This window comes from Littorina saxatilis, linkage group LG12, assembly GCF_037325665.1.
Source record: "Littorina saxatilis isolate snail1 linkage group LG12, US_GU_Lsax_2.0, whole genome shotgun sequence".
NCBI classification, from domain to species: domain Eukaryota; kingdom Metazoa; phylum Mollusca; class Gastropoda; order Littorinimorpha; family Littorinidae; genus Littorina; species Littorina saxatilis.
This window is the reverse complement of record NC_090256.1, coordinates 84035093-84063022: the sequence shown is the minus strand read 5'-3', so window position 1 is coordinate 84063022 and position 27930 is coordinate 84035093. Positions and strand designations below refer to the sequence as shown.

The 27930-nt window shown below is 39.9% G+C and overlaps 3 protein-coding genes and 1 long non-coding RNA gene across 5 annotated transcripts in view; 2 read left to right on the top strand and 2 right to left on the bottom strand.

Annotated features, from left to right (window-relative positions):
* Positions 1-24003, bottom strand: part of LOC138982995 (probable JmjC domain-containing histone demethylation protein 2C) — a 124397-nt gene extending 100394 nt beyond the window's left edge. Inside the window, exon 1 of the mRNA XM_070356383.1 lies at positions 23749-24003. Within this exon, the coding sequence (XP_070212484.1) occupies positions 23749-23904 (156 nt within the window). The 5' untranslated portion in view covers positions 23905-24003. The remainder of the gene's footprint in view (positions 1-23748) is intronic.
* LOC138982996 (eukaryotic translation initiation factor 2-alpha kinase 3-like) overlaps positions 1-27930 on the bottom strand; it is a 387290-nt gene that overhangs the window by 61864 nt on the left and 297496 nt on the right. The window lies entirely within an intron of this gene.
* LOC138982994 (uncharacterized) lies at positions 9864-14542 on the top strand. The gene is made up of 2 exons (XR_011461031.1): positions 9864-9956; positions 11295-14542. It is a non-coding gene; the product is annotated as an uncharacterized lncRNA (long non-coding RNA).
* Positions 24325-27930, top strand: part of LOC138982993 (receptor expression-enhancing protein 1-like) — a 70052-nt gene continuing 66446 nt past the window's right edge. The window contains exon 1 of one of the 2 annotated variants that reach the window (XM_070356382.1): positions 24325-24622. In XM_070356382.1, the coding sequence (XP_070212483.1) occupies positions 24591-24622 (32 nt within the window). In that variant the 5' untranslated portion in view covers positions 24325-24590. The remainder of the gene's footprint in view (positions 24623-27930) is intronic. The other variant, XM_070356380.1, reaches the window with a different exon arrangement.

The window sequence follows — 27930 nt, the reverse complement described above, 5'->3', positions numbered from 1 at the left end:
ATAGAGAAGATTTTCTCACTTTTGACACTGAGGTGTTACATTTCACAAAAAAGTCTTACTTCAAATTATTGTAAGTATAAAGCATATATCCATCCACTTGGTAATGAAAAACAACACACTGTACAAAAAAACTTTATAAACCCAACAAAAAATCTTCAGGGTGAAGGCGGATTTTGAAGTTATCAACAAAAAATGCTGTTTATTCGCCAATGAGTGTGTTACAAAACACTGTCATAACATGAAACCAAACGTTGTCCCCTATTCAGTGCATTCAGTAATTGTGAAATTAATTGTAAGAATGACACCATGGTTGCTACACAACTATTGAAACTATTGTTAACACATTCAGCATGCTGGTAAATTCATATCAGCAAAGAAAGTGTCTCTGAGTTTGTTACACAACACCAATTTGTGTTACAAGCACCAACACAAACTCACCGTAACAAAAGTAAATCTTGAATACATCATGAAAAATGTCAAAGTCAGGTTAATATGCATTTAACAACACACTTCAGTGATGATTAATTGATATGGTACTCTAGTACACGTTTTTCCTACTTTCAGAACTGAGTGAGTTACTAACACTAACTTTGCAGCTGACATATATGGTGTAAGTAACACACTTATACACCAACAGCCATTAATTACAAAAAATGCTAATAAGAATATTGAAAAGTTTTCACTTCAACATTTATATTTCTCTAGTAAATTGAAGGGGTAATGAAAAAAAACATATTGTTTATCCTGAGACAAGGTATTGGGAGTAGGTTACTTAACACAATTGTGCCTGTGATGTTTTGTAGTGTGTGTAACTCACTCAACACTGTTCCTAAAAAAAAACTCCAATTCAAAACAATAAACGCAGACATCATTTCTGTTGACTTGATTCATTCCTTACTTGTTCCAGCAAGATTTAAATAATTTTCAAGATAACTGTACAAAATATTTGAGTGTGTTACCTCTCACGATGTGCGAGTGGTGTGAGTAACACACACAACGTAAAAAAACATATCTCTTTTTCCTGTCATTTCATTTCATTAAAATCTGAAAACAAAGCACAAGGTGAACTGTATGGAAAGACAATAGAAAAGGCCAGAAAAAACACATGCAATGACATGAATGAAAGCTGAATAATGGGGAAATTGGTGAATCGTCTCAAACAGATGTCTTTAAAAATCAAAATAAAGAAAAATCTTTGTCCTAAAAAATGCAAATTTATCAAAACAAATCACAATAACACTTCTAACTTTCAGATGAAAAAAAAAGGAAGAAAGTTGTTATTTAGTGAAAATAACAGTGTTTCAAACTGCAGGTGAGTGTGTTACAGACAACGAAAAAACCGTTTTTACCCGCCATTTAGGCAGCCATACGCCGCTTTCGGAGGAAGCATGCTGGGTATTTTTCGTGTTTCTATAACCCACCGAACTCTGACATGGATTACAGGATCTTTTTTCGTGCGCACTTGGTCTTGTGCTTGCGTGTACACACGAGGGTGTTCGGACACCGAGGAGAGTCTGCACACAAAGTTGACTCTGAGAAATAAATCTCTCGCCGAACGTGAGGACGAACTCACGCTGACAGCGGCCAACTGGATACAAATCCAGCGCGCTACCGACTGAGCTACTACATGCCCTAGGGGAGCTTACTATTGTTTTACTTTTAGTTTCAAAACCTCAAAATTGAGATACGAGGTTTGTGAATTACAGCGACAATATGTAGCATGAGTTTTAAATAATGCAAAAACCTTGCACAGAATGCTAACGATGTTCCACGAAAGAACAGACCTACAGTCTGCTCTATTCTTCAACCCCACCCCCCCCCCCCCCCCCCTTCCTGCTGGCATCACAGCCCAACAGCACCAAAGAAAGTTGGTTACAAAATCAGGTTACGAAAACAGAACTGACATCCCTTATTGACAGGTAACAACTGCTATTTAGAGCTAGAGCATGCAACTAACAGCCAGTTCCGACACTGAAACAGAAAGCAACTCCTGAACTAGGTTAATTTGATGAGCGCACGGGAAATGTTTGAACCCAAACACACATGAAAGGAAACCTAAAGCAGTAGAAAGACACACACAAAGAAAAAGGCGGGCAGGGGAGGCAAACGTGTGAAACCAATCTTCCACTGCTGAGTGAGTGTAATCTCTTGCTTTTCTTTCTGCCTGGTAGTGGTATGAAATGAAAAAGGACACAACAGTGAAAAGCTTTGCACCATAAGAATACACCATTTAAAAAAAAAAGGACTGAAATTTAATTATTACCTACTCTGCCACATTTTAGTGAGACTGCAAATTACTTTTTTTAAAAGAGAAAAAAAAAAGTTTACCAAATTTTAGCGAACAGCATGATTCTTGTCAGTGCACGAGTTTTACAGACATCGCCTATTTATATACAACTGTCTGCTTACATCACAAATCCCTCAACCTTTTAGGACTGGAAATAGGAATGAAGTTCGACACTGCACAAGCGCAGAACACAACCTGCCTTTTGACTTGGGAAACAACCCCTCTTCGTAACAGCCTAAAGTAGGGCACAGGCAGGAAAGGCTGGTTGGCTGGTACACAAAGACCCAGCAATTTCATCTGCTGCGAGTGTGGAAAAAAGCACAGGCCTCAATTTCGTCCACCGTTTTCGCTGTTAGATTTTACTATTTAGCTTATTTTGCACTGATGCTCATTTTGTTTGAGAGAGATTATTGTAGGAACACCATGGCATGAGCAAACAACATACTTTTTGCACAAACAGGGCAGAAGAGAGTGACAACACTCAACAAAGGTGAAAAGATAGTTTATTTAGTAGCGAACGACGAAGTAGAAGAAGAAGAAGTTTATTTAGTCTCTTGACTAGGTAGGTTGGTCTTCATTATATATATTTAAAAGAGCTCATAGGCCGACCACACAAACTATTAAACCAAAGAATAAAAAAAATCGCTAGTATACACATACACACACAGACACCACTACCCTCATCTCAATTCCCTGTCTATGTTAAAACATTCAGTCAAAACTTGACGTAAAATGTAAAATGTAGAAGAAAGGTAGTTATTGGAATGTTTATTTTTTGACAAAACAAGACTTGAATGTCTTGTCTAATCAAAAATCAATTGTCAAAATTGAAATGTTCCAATAACTTACTTTTGATTTTTTAATCTATATTTTCGAACGTTAGCAGTCTATCTCAGTATCTGTTTGTTTCTTTTTACATTTACTGATTTAGTCAAGTTTTGACTAAATGTTTTAACGTAGAGGGGGGAATCGAGACGAGGGTCGTGGTGTATGTGCGTGTGTGTGTGTGTGTGTGTGTCTGTGTATGTGTGTGTGTAGAGCGATTCAGACTAAACTACTGGACCGATCTTTATGAAATTTGACATGAGAGTTCCTGGGTATGAAATCCCCGAACGTTTTTTTCATTTTTTTGATAAATGTCTTTGATGACGTCATATCCGGCTTTTCGTGAAAGTTGAGGCGGCACTGTCACGCCCTCATTTTTCAACCAAATTGGTTGAAATTTTGGTCAAGTATTGTTCGACGAAGCCCGGACTTCGGTATTGCATTTCACCTTGGTGGCTTAAAAATTAATTAATGACTTTGGTCATTAAAAATCTGAAAATTGTAAAAAAAAATAAAAATTTATAAAACGATCCAAATTTACGTTTATCTTATTCTCCATCATTTGCTGATTCCAAAAACATATAAATATGTTATATTCGGATTAAAAACAAGCTCTGAAAATTAAATATATAAAAATTATTATCAAAATTAAATTGTCGAAATCAATTTAAAAACACTTTCATCTTATTCCTTGTCGGTTCCTGATTCCAAAAACATATAGATATGATATGTTTGGATTAAAAACACGCTCAGAAAGTTAAAACAAAGAGAGGTACAGAAAAGCGTGCTATCCTTCTTAGCGCAACTACTACCCCGCTCTTCTTGTCAATTTCACTGCCTTTGCCATGAGCGGTGGACTGACGATGCTACGAGTATACGGTCTTGCTGAAAAATGGCATTGCGTTCAGTTTCATTCTGTGAGTTCGACAGCTACTTGACTAAATATTGTATTTTCGCCTTACGCGACTTGTTACATTTATGATTTAGTCAAGTTTTGACTTAATGTTTTAACGTAGAGGGGGGAATCGAGACGAGGGTCGTGGTGTATGTGTGTGTGTCTGTGTGTGTGTGTAGAGCGATTCAGAGTAAACTACTGGACCGGGGGCGGGGATGTAGCTCAGTCGGTAGCGCGCTGGATTTGTATCCAGTTGGCCGCTGTCAGCGTGAGTTCGTCCCCACGTTCGGCGAGAGATTTATTTCTCAGAGTCAACTTTGTGTGCAGACTGTCCTCGGTGTCTGAACACCCCCCCCCCCCCCCCCCCCCCCCCCGTGTGCACACGCAAGCACAAGACCAAGTGCGCACGAAAAAGATCCTGTAATCCATGTCAGAGTTCGGTGGGTTATAGAAACACGAAAATACCCACCATGCTTCCTCCGAAAGCGGCGTATGGCTGCCTAAATGGCGGGGTAAAAACGGTCATACACGTAAAAGCCGTGGGAGTTTCAGCCCATGAACGATCAAACAAACAAACAAACTGGACCGATCTTCATGAAACTTGACATGAGAGATCCTGAGTATGGTATCTCCAGACGTTTTTTTCTCATTTTTTTGATAAATGTCTTTGGTGACGTCATATCCGACTTTTCGTGAAAGTTGAGGCGGCACTGTCACGCTCTCATTTTTCAACCAAATTGGTTGAAATTTTGGTCAAGTAATCTTCGACGAAGCCCGGACTTTGGTATTGCATTTCAGTTTGGAGGCTTGTTAAAATTTAATTGATGAGTTTGCTCATTAAAGTTGTCATTAAAATCGATTTTTTAAAATTGATTGCATCGTATTCTTCATCACATTCTGAATCTAAAAATATAAACATATATATGTCATGTTTACTCTTAAAATGTGATCACAATTAACGAAAATAGATTAATTAGTCTTACAATTAAAATTTAAGAAATTGATCCAAAAATGATTTCATCTTATTCTTTATCATTTCCTGATTCCAAAAACATATAGATATGATAGGTTGTATTCAAAACAAGCTCAGAAAGTTAACAAGAATACAGAAAAGCGCGCTTTCCTGCTTAGCACAATACGCTACCGCGCTAATCTGGCGTGTCAATATCACTACGTTTTGCACGTGGAAGGTGAGCGATTTCCTTCACGCGGGGATTGACGAAGCTGTACTGTCTTGGTGAAAAAATACAGTGCGTTCAGTTTCATTCCGTGTGTTCGACAGCTTGACTAAATGTAGTAATTTCGCCTTATGCGACTTGTTTAATTTCTTATTAAACCGAAGACCAACAAAAGAGATTATCAAGAATGAAGGTAATTCATCTGCTGCAGTAATAATCATACAGTTGTAATTTACATCAAAACACCATAGGAAACCACAGGCCAAATATTTGAGACTATTGAAAGAATTCTGTTATTGTTAGTAATTTTCTTTCTGTGCTTGAAAAACAAAGCTACAAATGTATCAAACTGCTTTACAAAATATCCCAGTTTTGTAATATACATGACTTTCACCTACTGCAACAGCCTTCTATAGTACAACATGTTTCCCTTCAAATTCTGTTTGAAAGTTATCTGGAATGATTCCTATTGCATCAAATACACGTACATGTATCCAGTCAGACTGACCACACGATTAATTTTATCAATAATACGTTTTATAGGAAGACAATGAAGAACATGTACACTGCATGACTGTCAATGAGTGAGCAAAGAATACCGGTACACAGAAAGCAAGTGAGAGAGATCGATGGACACAGTTACTGAGGAATGAACACTGTCCAGGGCCGGACTAGGGGGGGGGGGGGGGGGGGGTATGGGGGTTATGCAACCCCCCCCCCCTAGCCTAAACATGTACCTCACTTATTTAAAACATTTTTTATTATTGTTTATTTTATGCCGTTTCATGCAAGGAGCGACCATTTTCCTATCTCAGAATATGACCTACCCATCAGCTTCAGGGGGTGAAGCCCCCTGACCCCCACAAGGGGCTCTGCCCCTTGACCCCGCCAGGGGGAACATCCCCCTGGACCACCACTGGCAACAACACCCCCCACCCCCTCCTCTTAGCCTAATCCGGCCCTGCTGTCCCTACTCTCAATGATCTTGTTTTTTTAATATGACCCGACCCACTTAGAGAAATGCTACCACAGTAATAGCAATACAGAAACAAAATATGTAAGGGAAAAAAAGAAGCTTATCATGATGCAAACTTGTACTTTATCTTGGTATCGCTGTTTACTACCACTCACAGGTAAGGCTTTCTCAGACAATTGATTCTTCTGTTTTGGGTCAAGAATCAATACCTAGTGAGTAGTCCCATCAACTTCGCTTCTTGAAAAAGGATGATTTTACCAAAGATTTGGGTTCACCGAAACAAACAAAAATAAATACTGTATGTACATATGCAGTATTCTTTCTGTATTAGGTCTCACACTAAATACTGTATGTACATATATGCAATATTCTTTCTGTATTAGGTCTCACACTAAACAAGGGAGGGTTTTTACATCGTGTATGACTGTTTTGCCCTACCATTTGGGCAGCCATACTATATTTTCAGGGGATCTATGCATGGTATTTTTGTGTTTCAAAAGTACAGAACATACAAGTGGTGGAAGTGTCATGAAAATGATAGCTCATCAGTCACAATCACTCGATTCCCTGAGCACAATGGCTGAACTATCTATGCATACTTGCATCATTTTAGCTGGTCCTCAAGCTCGCAAGACTGATTTGCGCTGTTTCTACAAAGTCCCCCTGTTTTTGTCCAATTTCTTTATTATCAGAAGTGGATTAGAACTTAAGAAAGGAAACTTATTAAAAGCGATCTGTATTTGAGTTACTATTTCTTTTTCATATTTTTGCTGGCTCTAACAGTATACAAAGACACTTTTTTGTTTCTAGCAAAAACAGCTTAATTTTAATGAGTGTAATCAATGTGACCGAATACCCCTTGAACAGTTGGGGAAAATACTTCTGCAAGTACCTTTTACTTTTTTAATCGAAGCAAATATTTTGTGGAGCAGTAGCGTAGTACATGTAGCTGACAGCCTGAAAAGTATTCAACGCATTTACAAGAAATGTTATTGAAATAATGATGTCAATAAATAAAAGATGTAAATAAATAGTCTACACATATAGCTGGCTGACCAGACGACCTACACAGGAGCACACTTGTAGCACACATGAGCGAAAGGCCGCTAAGTGTAAGACTAAGAGGGAGTGACACACCTTAGCATCGCAGTAGAATATTTTTGATTAGGCTACATGTCAATCCTCTCAAATACAATCTTGGTCTTTGAAATAGGCTATAATTTGCAAGAGTGATTATTTAATTTTATACCAGTATCTATATATATATATACGACTTGTGTCTGTCTGTCTGTCTGTCTGTCTGTGTGTGTGTGTGTGTGTGTGTGCGCGATGCACGGCCAAAGTTCTCGATGGATCTGCTTAAAATTTGGTGGGCATATTCAGGTACACCCGGGACAGGACACAACCTGGTCGATATTTCAACACGTGCTCTCAGCGCGCAGCGCTGAACCGATTTTGGTTCCACCTCAGCTACCCGGGCCCCCATACCGACACACCAAAGCCGCTAGACCACATCACAACGCCAAAGTTCTCGGTGGATCTTTTTCAAATTTGGACACCGTATTCAGCTACACCCCGGACACAATATCATCGATGAGATATTTCAACACGTGCTCTCAGCGCGCAGCGCTGAACCGATTTTGGTTTTTCTGTTCATTTCACCATTCCCAGTAACTCTTCCTTATCTTCTCCAGTGTTTTGCGTTTATCTCCCTTCCTTCGTGTGGCTTCAATCCATATCCCCGTTTCTACGTTACTATTTTTAGAATGTCACTGCGCTGTCCAGAACGCTTCCCTTGCACCCGTAAGTTGTTCTTACTGTCAAAGTGAAAAGGTCGAATCAATTTATAGCCACGCGAAAAATACACTGTCACCTATCTCTATATATTTATAGATATAGATATACATATATATATACGGCTTCTCTGTGTTTGTGTGTGTGTGTAAGCAACACCTGTGGATTATAGAGTTCTGTTTGTGATGGGGTCTAGCGGCTTTTGTCTGTCTGTATGTTCTGGCATTTGAGAAGCCACAACAGATAATATAGGGCTAAGAAATAAGCTCTAAAATTCTCAATCCCGTTTGACAGGACTTCGCCTTCAAAGGTGATTGTGGTGAACCGCCACGCTGTCTGTCTCTGTCTCGCGATTCACCCCGTTTATCTCCCTTCCTTCGTGTGGCTTCAATCCATATTCCCGTTTCTACGTTACTATTTTTAGAATGTCACTGCGCTGTCCAGAACGCTTCCCTTGCACCCGTAAGTTGTTCTTACTGTCAAAGTGAAAAGGTCGAATCAATTTATAGCCACGCGAAAAATACACTGTCACCTATCTCTATATATTTATAGATATATACATATATATACGGCTTCTCTGTGTGTGTGTGTGTGTTTGTGTGTGTGTGTAAGCAACACCTGTGGATTATAGAGTTCTGTTTGTGATGGGGTCTAGCGGCTTTTGTCTGTCTGTATGTTCTGGCATTTGAGAAGCCACAACAGATAATATAGGGCTAAGAAATAAGCTCTAAAATTCTCAATCCCGTTTGACAGGACTTCGCCTTCAAAGGTGATTGTGGTGAACCGCCACGCTGTCTGTCTCTGTCTCGCGATTCTCTAGTAAAAAATACTTCCGAGCAAAAACTTGGAAGAAATAGGAGAGTACAAGCATTTAAAAAAAGACAAGAAATGCAACTGAATTAATATTGTACATTTTATTTAAACACAGCAACTTATCGAGTCTTTTTAATCTTAAAAATGTCCTACAAAAAGCTGACTTGATAGTGGTGATTCAATGGTTCAGCCAAAACACCTGATCTTAAACTTCAGCTGCCTCTGACATGGAACCATAAAAAAAATCTTTTACCATTCGTAAGGCCCCCCCCAAAAAAAATAAGTGCGGTTAAGGTAACATAGCCACACAAAAAATAGGGTAGGAAGGTAGGCAATCACTTTTTTTTTTTTAACTTTTTTTTTTAATGTGCACAAATTAAACCTACTTGACAGGGAAATAAGTGTGCGACTCGAGCGCTTTCGCTTTCATTGCGTTTTCTGCACTGGGTTTTTTTGTGTTTTTTTGACAAATGTAATAAAAAGTTATAAGTAGGTAGCGGCAGTAACGCTAGTCCCATGCGGGAAAGCGAGATCTGTGCTGAAAATAACACGTTTTCAATTTCCGACAGCTTTCAATATATGGCATATTATTGAAAATGGAAACTACAGAAATGAAGTTGGATTCTTTGTCTTTTACCCCATGCCATTTGTTTGCAAAATGTGCTTGGATTGAATGCGTGTGCGTGAATCACAAATACTCTCTCCGGATTTTCGGACAGCCGTGACGCGACCGCCATTACTACTTGCTCTTCAACTTTTTGTGGTGTTTCCCTTTCGGCGTTGTATTTTCTAAAAACAGTTTCATTCAACGATCGGAAACCAGTGTCGACTGCTAAAGAAAGAGTCCCTTTTCTTTCTAGGGGGGGTATTTTTTAGATTAAATCGATGGTGGATTTTAGACATGGACAATAAAAAATTGCCCAACTTTAACCTTTCGTAACTTAAAAACAACTCAAACGATCGTAGTCGTAAAAGATGCGCTAGAAAGTCCGATTTCTTGTGAATCCTCCAAATATGGAAGTTTCCGTTTAAGATTCATGCGCGCGAAGCGCGAGCCAATCAAAACCGAGGACCTGCAAAACCGGTAAAATCCGTTGCGTTGATCGCGAGTCATGGCGGAGTATTCAAGCGAAGCGATGGTGACGCACGCTTCGAGACAATTTGTGGAAGAAATCAAACCCATCCTTGGTAAGTGTTGATGTTTTTCTGTTCATTTAGTGTTTAGAAGTTGATCTGTCGAACCATTCTGCTGAATTTAGCGTTTTGAGTGCGTAGTTTTCATTTTGATGATAGTAGTTTGTGCTGGGTCATTTTGTATTGCCTATTGGGTGTTGAAATGGGGGTACTCGATAAACGACCTAAGTTATTTTTTGCCTTTCGCCGTACATGTGATATATTTGTTTCAAACTAATCTTGAATTATTACTCCGATGGTTTTTGTTTCTCAGTTGTTGTTTTCTTGAGGATTAAATTAGGATTAAAAGGAATAATTGTTCCTTTGCTAAAACCGGAAGTGCAAGACTAGGCCTAGCAACGAGTAGCGTAGCTTACATGCACTGACCCTAGCGCATCTCCATTCCTTCTTCCTTTTCCCCCCAGTTAATCAGAGTTTATGGTCCATCAAACTTGTGTGATTACTAATTTGTTTCTCATGACAAGCAAGGTGATATAATAAATTAGAAACGAGTTAAAAAATAACCAAATACATGACAGAAAAACAAAGCAAACTTTTGTTTTGGGACAAAAGTAAAACTGAAAGTAAACAGGCCTTCATGGTGGCTTCCAGTAAGTTCGTCACACGGTAGATTCGTCACCGGTCCCGGTAACTTCGCCACAGTAGTCCGAGCGCGGCTCACTCTATCTCTCTCTCTCTCTCTCTCTCACCTCCTTCCACCCCTCCCTCTCCTCACATTGAGTTTCTCTGCCTCCTTGACAGTGAGGTTGAAGTCATAGGACTCCCTCTCTCTCTCTCTTGGTCGCGCGTGTGTGGGTGTTAGTCAGTGTGTGGGTGTGTGTGCGATGGTGTGTGTGAGTGTTTGTGCGTTTGTGTCTCTCTCTCTCTCTCTCTCTCTCTCTCTCTCTCTCTCTCTCTCTCTCTCTCTCGCTCCCTCTCTCAGACTACATGCTTTTGAGAACTGCTCAATGAGTAGATCTCGGGTTGAGAACTGCTCAATGAGTAGATCTCGGGTTTTAAAATAACAACGCTCGGACTGTGTCGTCTGAAAACTGCTCAGTTGAGAACTGCACAATGAGTAGATCTCGGGTTTTAAAATAACAACTCTCTCTCTCTTTCTCTCTCTCTCTCTTTCTCTCTCTCTAAAAAATGTCAGTGAATCTTGAATCTCTCCCACAAATCAAACATCTGAAAGCATAAGCTCTAAGCTTAACACCCGCCCACCCCTGCCAGTAATTTCGTCACGGGTGACGAATCTACCGCGTGACGAACTTACTGGTAGCCTTCATGGTTTCAGTACAAAAATATTATGAACATAGTATTACATTTTTGTTTTGTTTGTGCGTGTTACAGATGATGCTCACTTCCAGCAAATGAAGTCTGCTTTCACACTCACAGCAACTGGAAGAGGTCGACCACCCAAACTTCAGCTGGTACCACTGACCAACAAGCTATTGTTGCAGCTGGATCTGCTTCGGTTGGAAACAGGGAGGGATTGGAGTGACCTGGTTTAATTTCTCCCCAAAGTGTTCGAGTGAACTTGCTGCAAGGACTTGAAATCAAGGCAGAAATTGAGGGAACAGTGAAAGAAGCAACAAAGCTGGGGAATAAGACTGGATTAGAACTAGAAGCATTTTTGGATATCGACGCAGGGCGTTGCATCATGGGCCGGAATGTTGGGGTTCATTTGCTGAAACATAGGATCACAAGAAACCACCTGCTCAATCCGGACCTTCTGGAAGACCTTGACCGTCCATCAGAACTTGTGAATGGCATGGTGCTCGATCTAATATCGTTCCACAAAAAGGAGAACCTATCGCTGACTTCTGCCAGATTCCTGCATCGGTTGTTTTTGGACACAACATTGTGCTTGCACCATTTTCTTCTTCTGGCAGAACATTCACAGTCGAATCTCCAGCAAACCTGCCTGCCATGTACACCTGTTTCAAGCAGTACTTGACTGACAACTTTGTTTGACTGACTTTGAAGAAGGGGTATATATGCATTTGACTGTCACTTCTCATCCGACTGTGCACTTTGCAAGAATTTAGTTTTCCCCAGAGAACTGTGAACAATGTTAGTAAATTTATCCCACATACGTGAGAGAGATAACCGTGAGATAAAAATCGTTCAAATCACCCGTGTGTATATCATGTAAATGAGGTCAACCGGAAGGTCAAGCTATGTAAATTAGTAGTACATGGGATAAACCGGAAGGTCAAGCTAATCCTATCGAGGAAGGATATGCTTTGCTGTTGTTGTTCCTTTTGGTTTCTTTTATCCTGTGGCCACTGCTTTTCTTTTTATCTGGTATATTTTGAAGTGATGGGTTTGATTTCTTCCACAAATTGTCTCGAAGCGTGCGTCACCATTGCTTCGCTCGAATACTCCGCCATGACTCGCGATCAACGCAACGGATTTTACCGGTTTTGCAGGTACTCGGTTTTGATTGTTCGAATATTAAACTTAACAGTGTTGACAAAGGCGAACTACTTTGTCCTAGTTTGAGAGTGTGTGTCATGGCGGAGGAATGAATGTCAAATTGAGTAAAGTGGTTTGAAGTTCTAAAGCGGTTGATCCAAAGGCAATATCGCTGTCGGTGACTTTTAGTTAGATCTGGCACAGAAGTATATAATGTAGGATAAACAGAATACTACATGGCTTGCTGTGTCGTACCAGATTTACACTCGTTGCTTTTTCAAATAGTAAACAGCTCGCTTTCGCAGTTCACTATTTAAACAAGAAGGGCAAAGCCCATACGACTCACATCCTTGACCTTTACATGACCTTGACCTTCAGGGTCAAGGTCAAATAACTAAACCTAGCAATGACATCATACACTAAGAACTGCTTTACACATTTTTCCTACCAAAATACATGTGACCTTGACCCAAGGTCAAGGTCATCTAAGGTCATGCAACACAAAGCTGTTAATTCAAGACATAGGAAGTACAATGGTGCTTATTGGCTCTTTCTACCATGAGATATGGTCACTTTTAGTGGTTCACTACCTTATTTTGGTCACATTTCATAAGGGTCAAAGTGACCTTGATCATATGCGACCAAATGTGTCTCATGATGAAAGCATAACATGTGCCCCACATAATTTTTAAGTTTGAAACAGTTATCTTCCATAGTTCAGGGTCAAGGTCACTTCAAAATATGTATACAATCCAACTTTAAAGGACCCTTGCGACCTTGACCTTGAAGCAAGGTCAACCAAACTGGTGTCCAAAGATAGGGCTTACATTGCCCTGTATAGCATACATAGCTAAGGTTGCCATTCTCGATAACTTCAGAAGAAAATGTGAAAAATGGCCGTTTTTAAGACAACAATTACGGCCCCTGTGACCTTGAACTTGAAGTGAGGTCAAGTTGCCGCACATGTTTTTTGAGATCTTGTAACCATACACCATCAGGCCACATCAGGTGTTGATAGACTTAATAGTGTCCAAGAAATATCCAACGTTAAAGTTTTCCGGGCGGACGCCGGGACGGACGACTCGGGTGAGTACATAGACTCACTTTTGCTTCGCATGTGAGTCAAAAAACAACTCGTGTAAATCTGGTACGACACAGCAAGCCATGTAGTATTCTCTAGATCTTACTTCAATCAATCAATCAATATGAGGCTTATATCGCGCATATTCCGTGGGTACAGTTCTAAGCGCAGGGATTTATATATATATTTTTTTAATTTAAAAAAAAAATTTTTTATGCAATTTATATCGCGCACATATTCAAGGCGCAGGGATAACAGTGACATTTTTATCTAAGCCTATACAATTTTGCCAGGAAAGACCCTTTTGTCAATCGTGGGATCTTTAACGTGCACACCCCAATGTAGTGTACTTGATTGAACACATATTTGTGAAGATAACATTGTAATCAATCTACACACCAAAAATCATGGCTGTATTTTCAGTAGTTTCTGAAATATTTCAATCTGAAATGTGCTACCCCCCTCTGGGGGGGGGGGGGGGGGGGGGGGTTTGTCCACTCTTTGGGGATTATTTTCAACATTACACTGAATTTTACTGATGTCTGTAAAGATTACACTGTAATCTATCTACACACCAAAATTTTTCGTTGTATCTTAAATAGTTTCTTAATTATTGGCCTTGAAGTGCGAAAAACTGTAATTTTCCTGTTTTTCCGCTTGACAAATTGAGGTTTTTGACATTTTTGAGGCTCTTATACTCCAAAAGCATTGAACTAAGCTGTCTGAAAAAAAATAGCCATGTTCTACACACATTTGTTTGGAATATGTGAAAGTTTCAGACAGCTGCTATACATATTGTGTGAATTGTGATGACCCAAAGTTGCCCTCCCGTGCAATTTTGCGATGGGTTTAATTGTGTTTTTCGTGAAGTTTGCATGCTTGCTGACAGAAGCCATATATGAGATTAGAGGGCTAGAACTATGTGTTTTTTCTATTCTTGGTTGCTGATAACAGATCCTGAAAAGTTGAAAGGGCTGAGGATAACTATGTGGTACCCACATGCTGCTGAAGTTGCCCTATTTTACAGTTTTAAGCAGAGTCGCGACAGCGTATGTACTAAAATATCAAAATCTCAGGAACTAATAAAGGTATCCACTTACTTTTTTGTGTGTTTTGCTTGTACTTTATTTTTCTTTCAAGACATCACAAAACATTCACTCTCACTTCAAAACCAAGTTTTGACTGCCGCTACCTATTATAAGGTCGGCCCCTAAAAATAGGGTTGGTCGGGTTACCGTAACCACACCTATTTTTTTTTAGGCCTAAAAAATAAATTCAGCCATGTCCTTTGCCACAATCGCATTGCCAGCTGGACTGAAAATATATAGGTCCAAATGTCTTGGCTACAACAAAATATATACGGTATGCATTTGTGCCTGTGGATATTGTTCAGTCAGAAGAACTCCTACATGTCAAAACTATCAGACTGTCGACAGTCCTTGGGCCAGGACAATGGGTCAGATTAAAAATAAAGTATGCCTCAATGACCGAAGTCTGGGGACAACTGTTACACTGCATTGCTGTTTAGTACACCTTTCTATGAAACGGTGTTGAATTTTCTCTCCGAAAAAACATGAGGTCAAGGAAGGGGAGGAAGTTCTCCTGAACTGTGAAGATGACCTTACCATGCTTAGGGAGAGCCAGCGAGAGAGAGAGAGAGTGACAACTAAAGTTCAAAGTCCTTTAGACCAGTCGGCCTACATTGAGAGAGGTATTGGTTATACGATGTGGATATCATGGTTTGATGATATTTTGACACGCCAGCATTAGGCTTGCGTATCGAGATACGATCATGATAATGAGAGACGGGAAATGATGCATGCGTGTTTTTGAGTTTTTCAAGCCCTGAGCCTTGATTTGTATCGTGCACGTGTGTGCACACAGACATGTTCAGACACTGAAGAGAGCCTGTACAAAAATTCTTTCGCCGAATTTGGGTTCAAACCCAAACCGATACTGTCGAACTGGTTATAAAACCGGCGTGCTGCTGACGTCCCCGCCCGAGAGAGAGAGAGAGAGAGAGAGAGAGAGATCGAGAGGTCACGTGAAAGCCATCAAGTTGAGGGTACCTCCCAATACCGGTCTGACTAAAGACTACGCGACCACACGCGACCTCCAACCAAAGCATATATACAGGAAATATTTTGGTTGTTCTGGTATCTTTACAGTATTTTCTCACGTTGGTCCATGTTTTAAGTCATAAAAGTCAAAAATAAGGGAGTTATAATGCAATTTCGAAGAGCTGTCAAGCAACGTGAAGCATCGGAATTCTGCGTCCGACCATGTTCGCATTGTTTTTAGACCCGCACCCTCGATCTCCAACAAAAGCATGTACATTTAATATTGTTTATATATATAGTACTGTCTGACTTTGTAGTTTGTATCAACTTTTAGATTATAGAAATAAGAAATAAGGGAGTAATGATGCATTTTCGAAGAGCTATCGAGCGAACAAGAAGCCTCGGATTTTTGCCTTCGAAAATGCATCATAACTCCCTTATTTTTGATTTCTATAACTTAAAAGTTGGTTCAAAGTGAGACAATGTTGCAAAGATACTAAATATATATTAAAAATATATTACATGTACATGCTTTGGTTTGAGGTCGCGCGTGCGGGTTAACAATGCGAACAAGGTCGGACGCAGAATTCCGATCGATAGCTCTTCGAAAATGCATCATAACTGCATTTTTTATTTCTATGACTTAAAACTTGGTACAAAGTCAGATAATGTTGTGAAGATATTACATATATATATAAAAAAAATATTACATGAACATGCTTTAGTTTGAGGTCGCACACGGCCGCGTGTGGTCGCGTAGTCTTTAGTCAGACTCAGAGCCCCCAATACGACCGACCCCCCAAATCGACCTGACAAAAAACGTCAGGTACCAATTAACAAAATCGACAACAAATCAGAATAGGCGCAACTTGGCCATTTTTACATACGGGGAAAACGCCACATCAATTATCTATCCAGAACAGGTTGTTTTGTTTTGTTATCTTGCGTATCTCTTGTGTTATGTCATTTCTACTGATGCATGTGTGGAGCGCATACGCAGTAGAAAACGAGAGGATTCTGCGTCCATTTTGAGGGTTAACATGACAAAAAGCGCTGTAATCAAGTAGTGACCGAATGGATTGCTGCGAAACTGTCAGGATCTTATTAAGTCTACATGCGAGTTGTACCCTGGGTAAAATTCCTTTACATGTTAGCACTTAGATACTCATCCGAAAAACGTTTTGAACCCGTCACAGGTTTGTGAATTTACATCCTAAACATTCATGACTTCGCATGCTTAGTTGAGCACACTTGTGGTATTTCTCATTTACGTAGGATAACATTTATTCTTCCCCACATCCCCTTCCTCCAACCACTCGTTTAACTAGTGTGCTTTAAAACGGCATTGATGTATGAGACATACAACATGTACGTACTAGGACTGCAAAAGTGCAACACTTGTACTGAGAAACATCTTATTTGCTAACATTATCTGTTAACTTTAACATTATAAGATAAGTGTTTCCTTACACTAATATTAATAACAGATAAATGTTGCTTATAATCACATAATATATGTAATTTAAAGGTTGGCTGCGAGGAAGTGGGGCATAGCGTGTAAATATAAGGTTAAGACCTGATTGTCTCAGATTTTTTGAGGTCGTAAAAGGGGGGATCAGGCCTGGGGATCAGGTCTGGGAACCAGTACAATTTTGCCGTATTTTTTTTAACGCTGGATAGTCTAAAATAGGATCAGTACAGTCGGTGGGAAAAAATACAAGAACCAAATCCTAGACTACTTTTCTTCACAAACGCCTCCCGAAACCGATCCAGTATTTTAACCCACCCGTTTTGCAGCTCTCGCAGAATGTCGGTTTGTTTGAGAAATTATACTCCAAGTCCAAAACAGGGATACCCAGGTCTGGGGTTCCACTGAATGGCCGTTTTTGTCACACTATTAGCCTGTAGGATCTTTTTTGTGTAAACTTGGTCTTGTGCTTGTGTGTACACATGAAGGAAGATCAGGCAGGGATTCGAACACTGATCCTTCTACACAGATGGCCGGTACCGGCGTCTAAACCACTAGGCTACGAGCTCGTCTTTTAGGGCAATTTAAAACAAGTTGTAGGGCTTCGCCAACTGCAAATGTTGACATCCCTGTTGACTCTCCACGAGTTAAACCACCAACAAGAGTAGGAAACTAAACTTTGCCAAAATAATTATTGCACCCATTTTTGTACCCCAACTAAAACATTCATTCCCATGTCATTTTATTCAAACTTTCTATGCCATCAAAGGCTCTACAAAAATTCATTACTTTGCATGCATACAGACAAACGATTGTTACAAATACTGCCAAAGATTAATTTAAGTACAATCCCTAGTTTACGTTTGCTTGTCCTGTAATTTGTAAACACGATCACATTTTTGTGGGTGATTGCAGTGGTACGCGATGTCCAGTCATCTGTGACCGCAGCGTGTTTTGAGAGGCACCCAGCGATAACCGCTGTCAATAGAAAAGAGCCCGAACGTTCCATTTTATCTTATGTGTTTACATGGCTAGCAAATTATGTCCTCCAGTGGTCATACCGGAATGAAACTTTGGCAGTACTTGTCACAATCATATTTCCGATCTCCGGAACCTTCTGTATGTTATTTTACACCATCCTTTTGTGTATAGATGTACACACAACCAAAAAGGCTTAATGAAGTTAATCAGTAATGTTACCCCTTAGTTTGACTTCAGACAGGTAGCTTAGAACAAACATGTTAGAAATAATATACCATTTTACTGACATGATCCTGGCCCATTTAATTTAAATCAGTACATGTACTTTGAACTAGCTGTTTGGTGATACAGTTCATGGGTAAAATGAACATTTGCTACAGTAACAGAGTACCAACCTAACCTACCGTAAAAAGGATTTGTTTTGACTTATTGTTTGTATGTAAGTCTCAAAACTGCAGACAAAAATAGTGTACAAAGATTGAAAGAGGTTGATTTGATTCGAAATCGAATGTTTACATTATATTGGTGGCTGCACTCTTTTCAAATTACGTAATAACCTCATGATTGAAGTAAAGTTTGCAAAACAAATGACATGAAAATTAACTGGAATCTTTTCTGCACTTCCATGGACAATTTCATTGATCTGTCGGTATAAAAAATAAATGTTGCAGCCCTGAATTGCTGAAAGTCCAACAAATGGTGTACTCGCCTTTGGCTAGTGATTCTGAAAATTTACAAGCCAGAGAGCAAACTTTACTAGCCAAACCAACAATTTGTTTTAGCAACTTTACTCACATTTGGCAAGTAGATAAACATTTCTACTCGCCAGTTACATGTTTCTACTCGTCATGGCGAGTTTGTTTGTTCGTTCATGGGCTGAAACTCCCACAGCTTTTACGAGTATGACCGTTTTTACCCCGCCATTTAGGCAGCCATACGCCGCTTTTGGAGGAAGCATGCTGGGTATTTTCTTGTTTCTATAACCCACCGAACTCTGACATGGATTACAGGATCTTTTTCGTGCTTGCGTGTACACACGAGGGTGTTCGGACACCGAGGAGAGTCTGCACACAAAGTTGACTCTGAGAAATAAATCTCTCGCCGAACGTGGGGACGAACTCACGCTGACAGCGGCCAACTGGATACAAATCCAGCGCGCTACCGACTGAGCTACATCCCCGCCGTCATGGCGAGTAAAATACTCGCCACTTTCAGGCCTGTGTTGAAATGTTTTCTTGATTCTGAGCTTGGTGTAAAGTAACTAACAGATAAATGATTTTGCTTATAGACAGGAGCAACTATTTTTAAGTGTTGCTAACTTGCTTAGTACAGATCAACTCTACATTCAGCCATCCAGCCATTGCATACTGATAGTGAAACGGATGCTTAAAGCTGAACCAAAGAAAATGACTGCACCTCAAAATTATGTTATGGTTTAAATTAAATGTAACATACACTCATCTGTGCTTCATCTGTAAATATTTGATAAACCGGACACTTGACTGGACAATCAAATGCTGCAATTAAAGAACAGGAGTACCGAGATGATTATTCATGTAAAATTAAGGAGGTTTAGAAAAGTCTAGACACCTTGACAGATTCTTGGCCATCTATATATATATACGACTTGTGTCTGTCTGTGTGTGTGTCTGTGTGTCTGTGTATCTGTGTATTTGTGTATTCGCCATGCACGGCCAAAGTTCTCGATGGATCTGCTTCAAATTTGGTGGGCTTATTCAGAGAGACCCCGGACACAACCTCATCGATGAGATATTTCAACACGTGCTCTCAGCGCGCAGCGCTGAACCGATTTTGGTTCCACCTCAGCTATTTTGGTTCCACCTCAGCTACCCGGGCCCCCATACCGACACACCATAGCCGCTACACCACATCACAACGCCAAAGTTCTCGGTGGATCTTTTTCAAATTTGGACACCGTATTCAGCTACACCCCGGACACAATATCATCGATGAGATATTTCAACACGTGCTCTCAGCGCGCAGCGCTGAACTGATTTTGGTTTTTGTGTTCATTTCACCATTATAAGTAACTCTTCCTTATCTTCTCCAGTGTTTGGCGTTTATCTCCCTTCCTTCGTGTGGCTTTCCCGTTCAGTTGTAAGTTACTATTACTATTTTTAGAATGTCACTGCGCTGTCCACTGCGCTGTCCACAACGCTTCCCTTGCACCCGTAAGTTGTTCTTACTGTCAAAGTGAAAAGGTCGAATCAATTTATAGCCACGCGAAAAATACACTCTCACCTATCTCTATATATTTATAGATACAGATATGCATATATATATATACGGCTTCTCTGTGTGTGTGTGTGTTTGTGTGTGTGTGTGGGCAAAAACCTGTGTATTGTAGAGTTCTGTTTGTGATGTGGTCTAGCGGCTTTTGTCTGTCTGTATGTTCTGGCATGTGAGAAGCCACAGCAGAAAATATAGGGCTAAGAAATAAGCTCTACAATTCTCAATCCCGTTTGACAGGACTTCGCCTTCAAAGGTGATTGTGGTGAACCGCCACGCTGTCTGTCTCTGTCTCGCGCCGTTCACCCCAAATTCCCGTTTCTGAGTAACTATTTTTAGATTGTCACTGCGCTGTCCAGAACGCTTCCCTTGCAGCCGTAAGTTGTTCTTACTGTCAAAGTGAAAAGGTCGAATCAATTTATAGCCACGCGAAAAATACACTCTCACCTATCTCTATATATTTATAGATATAGATATACATATATATAAATTATATACGGCTTCTCTGTGTGTGTGTTTGTGTGTGTGTGTGTGGGCAAAAACCTGTGGATTGTAGAGTTCTGTTTGTGATGGGGTCTAGCGGCTTTTGTCTGTCTGTATGTTCTGGCATTTGAGAAGCCACAACAGATAATATAGGGCTAAGAAATAAGCTCTAAAATTCTCAATCCCGTTTGACAGGACTTCGCCTGCAGAGGTGATTGTGATGAACCGCCACGCTGTCTGTCTCTGTCTCGCGATTCACCCCGGCGAAGCCGGGTATTCCTCTAGTATATAATATATATAAACAGTAAACGGTTAAACCTCCCACTAACGACCTTCAAAATGTCCTAAAAAATAGGTCGTAAAAAGGAGGGGTCTTTATTGGGAGTTTGGGAGGTATAATTTTATCACACGGGGGGCAACTGTTGGGCAGTTCAGTCTTGAAAGTTGTGTTCCTTATCATATTGTTCCCATTTGATGTGCATATGGATTAGCATGTTTCTGCATACACCAGCGCACAGACGGGCAGACATAACACACACACACGCGCGATTGACACCGGGTAAGAAGGTCAGTGTATGTAAACTGGGATAGGAAGAGTTTTCTCTCAGACATCAAAGGAGCCCCTCCCAAAGGTAAAACTTGATCATGGCAAGTATGGGAAGTATGGGTCATTGACCATCCCCACCTACTTTGAGGGCGGTCCTTCAATTGTGACAGCAATAGGTGAGAGGCAGGGTTTAGCCTGGGAGAAAAAGGCAATGGGACATTTGTGAGTCAACTTTGTGTGCAGACTCTCCTCGGTGTCCGAACACCCCCGTGTGTACACGCAAGCACAAGACCAAGTGCGCACGAAAAAGATCCTGTAATCCATGTCAGAGTTCGGTGGGTTATAGAAACACGAAAATACCCAGCATGCTTCCTCCGAAAGCGGCGTATGGCTGCCTAAATGGCGGGGTAAAAAACGGTCATACACGTAAAATTCCACTCGTGCAAAAAAACACGAGTGTACGTGGGAGTTTCAGCCCACGAACGCAGAAGAAGAAGAATGTTTTCAACATGACTTCAGTACCTATGAATCTGATTTGAAAAGGGCGTAATCCAACCTTTCGTTACATTACAAACTTTAATAATGTAATCCTGCATCAGGTTTCATAAACTTTAAGTAAAATGGAGCCACTTCGTGCATGCGTGTGTGTGTAGTTTGCTAGTGTATGTAGCCTTGAGCTACAGTGAGAAGGGGTGATTAATAACTAAATAAGTGTTCATTATTAATATTATCATTACTACTTTTTAAGTTATATTAAAAAAATCCTCTCATAATCATATTCAATAAAAATTCATTATTGTTCAACTTCAAGAGCAATAAAAACTTCAAGTTCTAGGTCATATTTTTGTAAGGAATTTATTATATGAAAGGAAAACTCTACAGTACAGTAATTACAGACTTCAAAACTTCTTGACACATGTCGGACACCTTATCGATGGATACTACAGAAAGCTCTACTAAACACTCAAATTGAAAAAAAAAATTGAAAAAAATTGGTGCGCACAGTCACGGTTTAGTTTATTATAAATAATATTAATTGCATAGAATTAAGCATATCCTAAGTCAAACCTAAGTGTGCCACTGCCATGGTAAAAGCTATTCTTCAGTTTAGTTTTGCCAGACCAGCTTGAGAAGTTGGTAAATAAATCTAAAAGATAGTACACCCAAGGCACCATTTTGAAAAGTTTTCTGACAATTTGGACTTTAAAAAGTTCAGGGGACATTTGCTGTACTGTAAATTAAGAACACCTGCAATGATTTGCTGAAAACTGCTCAAAAACTATGTAATTACATGATTCGCCGGACTCTGTCATCAGTTTTTATTTAGTCCTCATAGATACCCATTCATCAAAGCAGATTAAGACCGTTGGATTTCAAGAGGAAGTCAGACCTATAGTCTAGCAGTAGCAACCTAATGCATGTTCCCTGCCATACAGGACTGAAACGCTTTGCATTATAAAATTAATATAAACAAACACACAGTCCGTTGGAGAACATCACGGTCTGAAATGACTACCAAACACAGCATTCAGATTTGAAAAAGAGAACGCTCAAACACTAATTGTAAAACCTTCCTTGTGTGTGTTGTCATCTATTCAACACCCAAAACAAACTCTGTCGCTCTGGGCTCAATTTCAAATTTGTATCTCTAGGAATAGCGCATGAAATACTTAGGGGCAAAAGGTACGACGAAAATTATGACTGATGCTTTAAGGTGTCACAATGAGAATTAAAATCTGAGATTCCCACTCAAAACATAGCTGTTTTCAATACATTTGAGTATCTCAGCGCTCAAACGTCTATCCTGGTATTCCTGGTGTGTGGTCACATAATTACAACCCACAACCTTAACTGTATAGCTCTTGGGGCGACGAGAGACAATTATTTTGTTAGACATTATCACTTTAAAAAGCTTTCAACCAAAAGCAAAAGAAAACAAACTTATTGAGTTATTCTAATACAAGCTTACACTGCTTATGAACACAGAACAGCTTCAATTAGTATTACTATGAGATATATTCGGGCTGTAAATTTAAGCAGATCTAATTCTCCACTGGCTCAATTTAATAACAAGCGAAGAAAACAATGTATTTAGTTCACTAGTAGTAGTAGAATGTAGGCTAGTTGTTATGGACCACTGAAGTAGTACTACTAGTACTACTAGTTTGAAATGAAGTTCATTGTTTCTCAAACCAGGTGATAAAGTACACACAAATGAAAGTAACGTTTGCTTGACCTACACAATGTGCTTTCGAAGTCTACTAGTACTAAAGAAAGACGGCAACTCCATACTCTGACCACACAGTTATTTCGATACCAAAACCACGTTTTCTGGGCCGTCAGCTTGCTGAGCGATACGTCCCAGATCAAACCCTGCACAGCTGTTTTACGGAATACTGCAAGAATATGATATATTCAAGCAAAGAAAATGGATGAAAATGAACGAATAGACATGCAAATATACAATTCACACAAAAGTAATCACCAAATAAGAAGAAAAAGTGTCAAAATCATACCGTAAAGTCAACGCTTGTTTGGTCTCTGTTCGAAACAGCTCGTACAATTCCTGATCTCCATTCCCACTCAGAAATTCTACTAACTTTCGGCTTAAACGGATTTCTTATTGAAAGAAACCGTTTGCCTACGATTTCCTCTCTACTCTTGTACGCCATCTCTCATTTCAGGTATCCATAATGTTCCCAGGGCGTGTATTTTTCCATAAAAACCACAGACAAGACTTGCCTGGAATGTCTCTCTCGCATTACGGTGGAGGAAGAAGACGGGTTCAGCATTCATTTGACACTCGTAGGTCACGGAGGTCGTCATTGATTTATTCCTACGCGGACAAGAAAGTAGTCCCCCTATATTTTGGTATATATTTGACAGAGAAAGGTATTCTGCACAAACAACTATTACATATATTTTTAGAAACTAAGTTAGATGATCATCGTATCAATGCATATCACACAAACCATTTGTAAGGGACGTCGATTCAGAACTGAGAAACAACTAATGGCATGCAAAACACGCACGACGTGCAACTCCATCAGTTTTCTTCAAGAAAAGTAATTTCTTGTGACTTGATTTAGCTGGAAAGTAACAAACTAACGAATGTTGAAAAAGTTTCAGTGATTTTTTGCTCACAAGTTTGTTTGAGTTTGTTTGGAGTAAGAAAATAAGAATTAGCACATGCATCGTGAGCCCTCTTGTTTTGGTCACATGATGCCTCTGCGTGACGTCATCACTATGGCTGCCAGTATTGACGATGGAATAGACAGATGATTTGAACTAAAAATGTTGGATTACCTCATCTTCTTGAGACCCGATTTCACCAATTAGTTGACAGACACCTTCAAAAATGGTTTCTGCAATTATATCTCGGATTGTCATGTAAGTATACTCAAATGAGACTACAAACAGGCCTTGGTTGCCTATAACATTTTTGAAATGGTCTAATTTGTGTGTCACTGCCACTGGTCGTTGACAAACGTTTAAATTGGATTTCACATTGTTTGCATGTATTTGCTGCTGGGTGTGAATGAATGTGTCACTTAACCATAGGTAGACTAAGTAGTACAGCTATTGTTTTACCTAAGGTATTTATGGATCAACATTCACATGCAGAGAGGTGATCTTGTTGGAGCAGAAATGACAGCCCAGTGACATGGGTTTTTTTTATTTTTAAAGAAGCAGTGGACTGAAGTTAACAGTTCATAACTAAGTATACCGCGCTTTTAACCGGCCTTTATTTGGTCTTGACTTCTGATTACGCAAATGAAACAATTAAAGAAACAAGTCATCATTTTTAAAAGAGACGATGCTGTTACTTGTTAGTGTTATGAGATTGATCATAATCATAATCAATAGCATACCTTGACCCTTTATCAGCGAAAAGTGCTAAACAATATATACAGGTACAGCTAAGTAACTGAATGAGGCACAGTTGAGATCTCATCATCAGATTATTTTAAAATATAAAACACACCTGGCTACTGCATCTATAGTTATGGCTTTAATGATGATATATTAAAATATATGTACTCCACAGTTGAACAACAACTCTGGTTTCTATCATTTGATTATGCCTGAGCAAGATTTGCTTACGTCGCTCAGCCTCTCATTAGATCCACCCTGGAGTACGGGGCAGTGGTTTGGGATCCCTACCTGTAAGTGTAACAAGCCATCGACAGGCTGGAACGCATCCAACGCCAAGCAGCTCGCTTCATCACAAGGGACTAGTCGCTGTAGATCCCAGGAGCCTGGTACCATTGGCAGGATGCTTGATTTCCTAAATCTAAATGCTGTTAATAGCAAACAGCCTGATCCCAGTGTAACCGAGTGCCGTAACACTACGATCACCTCGGGAGGCGAAGTGCAATCAAACAGGATTGAAAATGTTAGGGCTAATTTCTTAGCCCTATAAAAACTGTTATGCAAACCCGAAGGTTTCCATGAACATACAGACAATCGGAAACCACCAGACCCCATCACAAACAGAATACCACAATCCACCGGTGTTGACTTAAAGGCCAACAACTCGGGTGCAGAGTCTGCTGTGAAAGGAGCGGTAGCCTCCCCTGTCACACCAGCACTACCAGAGACAAATTTCTTCGCACCAGCTGACCAAACCCGACGCAGGATTTGCCCCACCTAATATATGAGACTCAGAATATTATTCAGAGGCAGGCAAATAACAACAGCCGCTGCTTCAAAGTGCCCCACTCCAGAGCAATTCCGAGCCTCCTTTTTAAACACCACTGTTCAAGGGAACAGCCTCACCAACGCCATTGTCGGATTGCCTACTCCTGACACCTTTTCAGCAGCAATTGGGAGGTAGTGGGTTCAAACGTAAAAATAGTGGACAGCCAGATCCAAGAATTTCAGCACTTTGTTTTTGATCCCTCGTGCGATCGACACCTGCATCAGTAGGAACGGCATAAAACAAGAAATATGCAAGATAACTAAACCAAACAACCTGTTCTGAATCATGCATAAATAATTAATTTGATTTTTTCCTCATATATTTTCCGTCTATTGTGATTATTGTTGATTTTTTAATTGGTGACCGTAATGGTACCTTGCGTTTTTGTCAGGTTGATTTTGGGGATCCCTTGTTAGAGCGTCGGTCATGTGAAAGATATATTATATATATATTATCTATGATCCCAAAAATGTGCCACATAGCCAAGTTGAAAGTTTGAATGAAATGACATGAGAATAAATGCGTTAGTTGGCTTGGGGTACTTTAGTTGTTGCAATCATTATTTTTGCACAGTTAAGGAGAAGGTAAAGTAAACTAATATACGAAATGAACCATAATTTATATTTTGCTGATATCTACTTCTTCTAGCAGATAATCAAAACCAAACATACACAAAAGGCATGTACACCAACTGTTGCTGTGATACCCTCCTCACTGCCAAGTTCGAATTACATGTAGTCACAGTATGTACCTAAATCGGGTAAAAAACCCACCTTATTTCATTTATTAGCAACTATCACGTGTTTGATCCAGATATACATGTATGGTGAGCTTTATATCAAAAGAAAGTGCAGTCTTAGGAACACAACGGTACCAAAATCAAGAGTACTGGTCAAGAAACGAAGACGCACGATGCAATAAAAAAACTGTAACATTTCTTAAGCTTTATGGATATATATATATATATGTTTACTCATTCAGTCAGTGAGTGAGTAACTCAGTGCAGTTTCAGTCATAAACCAATAATACAATTGATGAGAACTGAAATGAAACTTGTAAGGGGTGAGATGCCAGTACAGTTCATTCCCAGGCTTTTGTAATATAATGCCATAATGGGGATCACTGATTCCCTTGTAATTCACATAAACAGCTTTGTTTTTTTGTGGCGCATGTCTGTTCTTTGATACAACCCTGCTTCAAGGGCTTTCGGGCTCCATGTTTCTTTTACCTGTGAGCCTGAGGAGTATTGTTGTTGGACTGGGGCCAGGCAAGGGCGGCTTTTCCGATGGCCCCTGATAAAGGGGTGCTGGCAGCAGGCAGCACTTAGTATAGATCTCCTGTCAGTAAACTACCCAACAGTGGACTGAAGTATACTCCTCCTTTTTACGTTAAGCTCCTACCATGATGTTTTGTGTTTGTATGAATCATTTAAATTACCAGATTGTTCGCAAGAATGTAACTTTCGTCAGTCTTTAATAGTGAAATAATCACACCAGTTAATTGTGTACTTGTCCTAAACTATTCAGTTTGTGTGAACACACTGGCAAGTATTGTCTCTTTCGGGACCTACTGGCTGCTTTATTGGAACAGTAATCAATAAATCTTCACCCACAGCAGCAGCTTGGGTTTGACTTTGGGTGAAGAATAAAACGCCATTCGACCCCCAGTCTCCAAGTGTTGGTGATAATATATGATATTATATATTATATATGGAGCCAGGTGAACATCCTGTAAGTAAGTGCGAGGTTAAGATAGACGGATTTATTTAATTTTTGCCGCCAACTGTTACCACCGCGCAACATGTTGCTGAGAAAGAGTTGATCACTTGATGATTCACCAGGAGCAGATTGGTATGGTGTGTTTTGCACACCTCATCCCAAGATGTGAGAACGTGTATGACAGTGACACATTTACAGTTTTGTGTGTATGCCAGATGAAAGAGTATTATGACACACTAGGCACACCTGCAGCGTGTGTACGCGCTACACAAATGCAG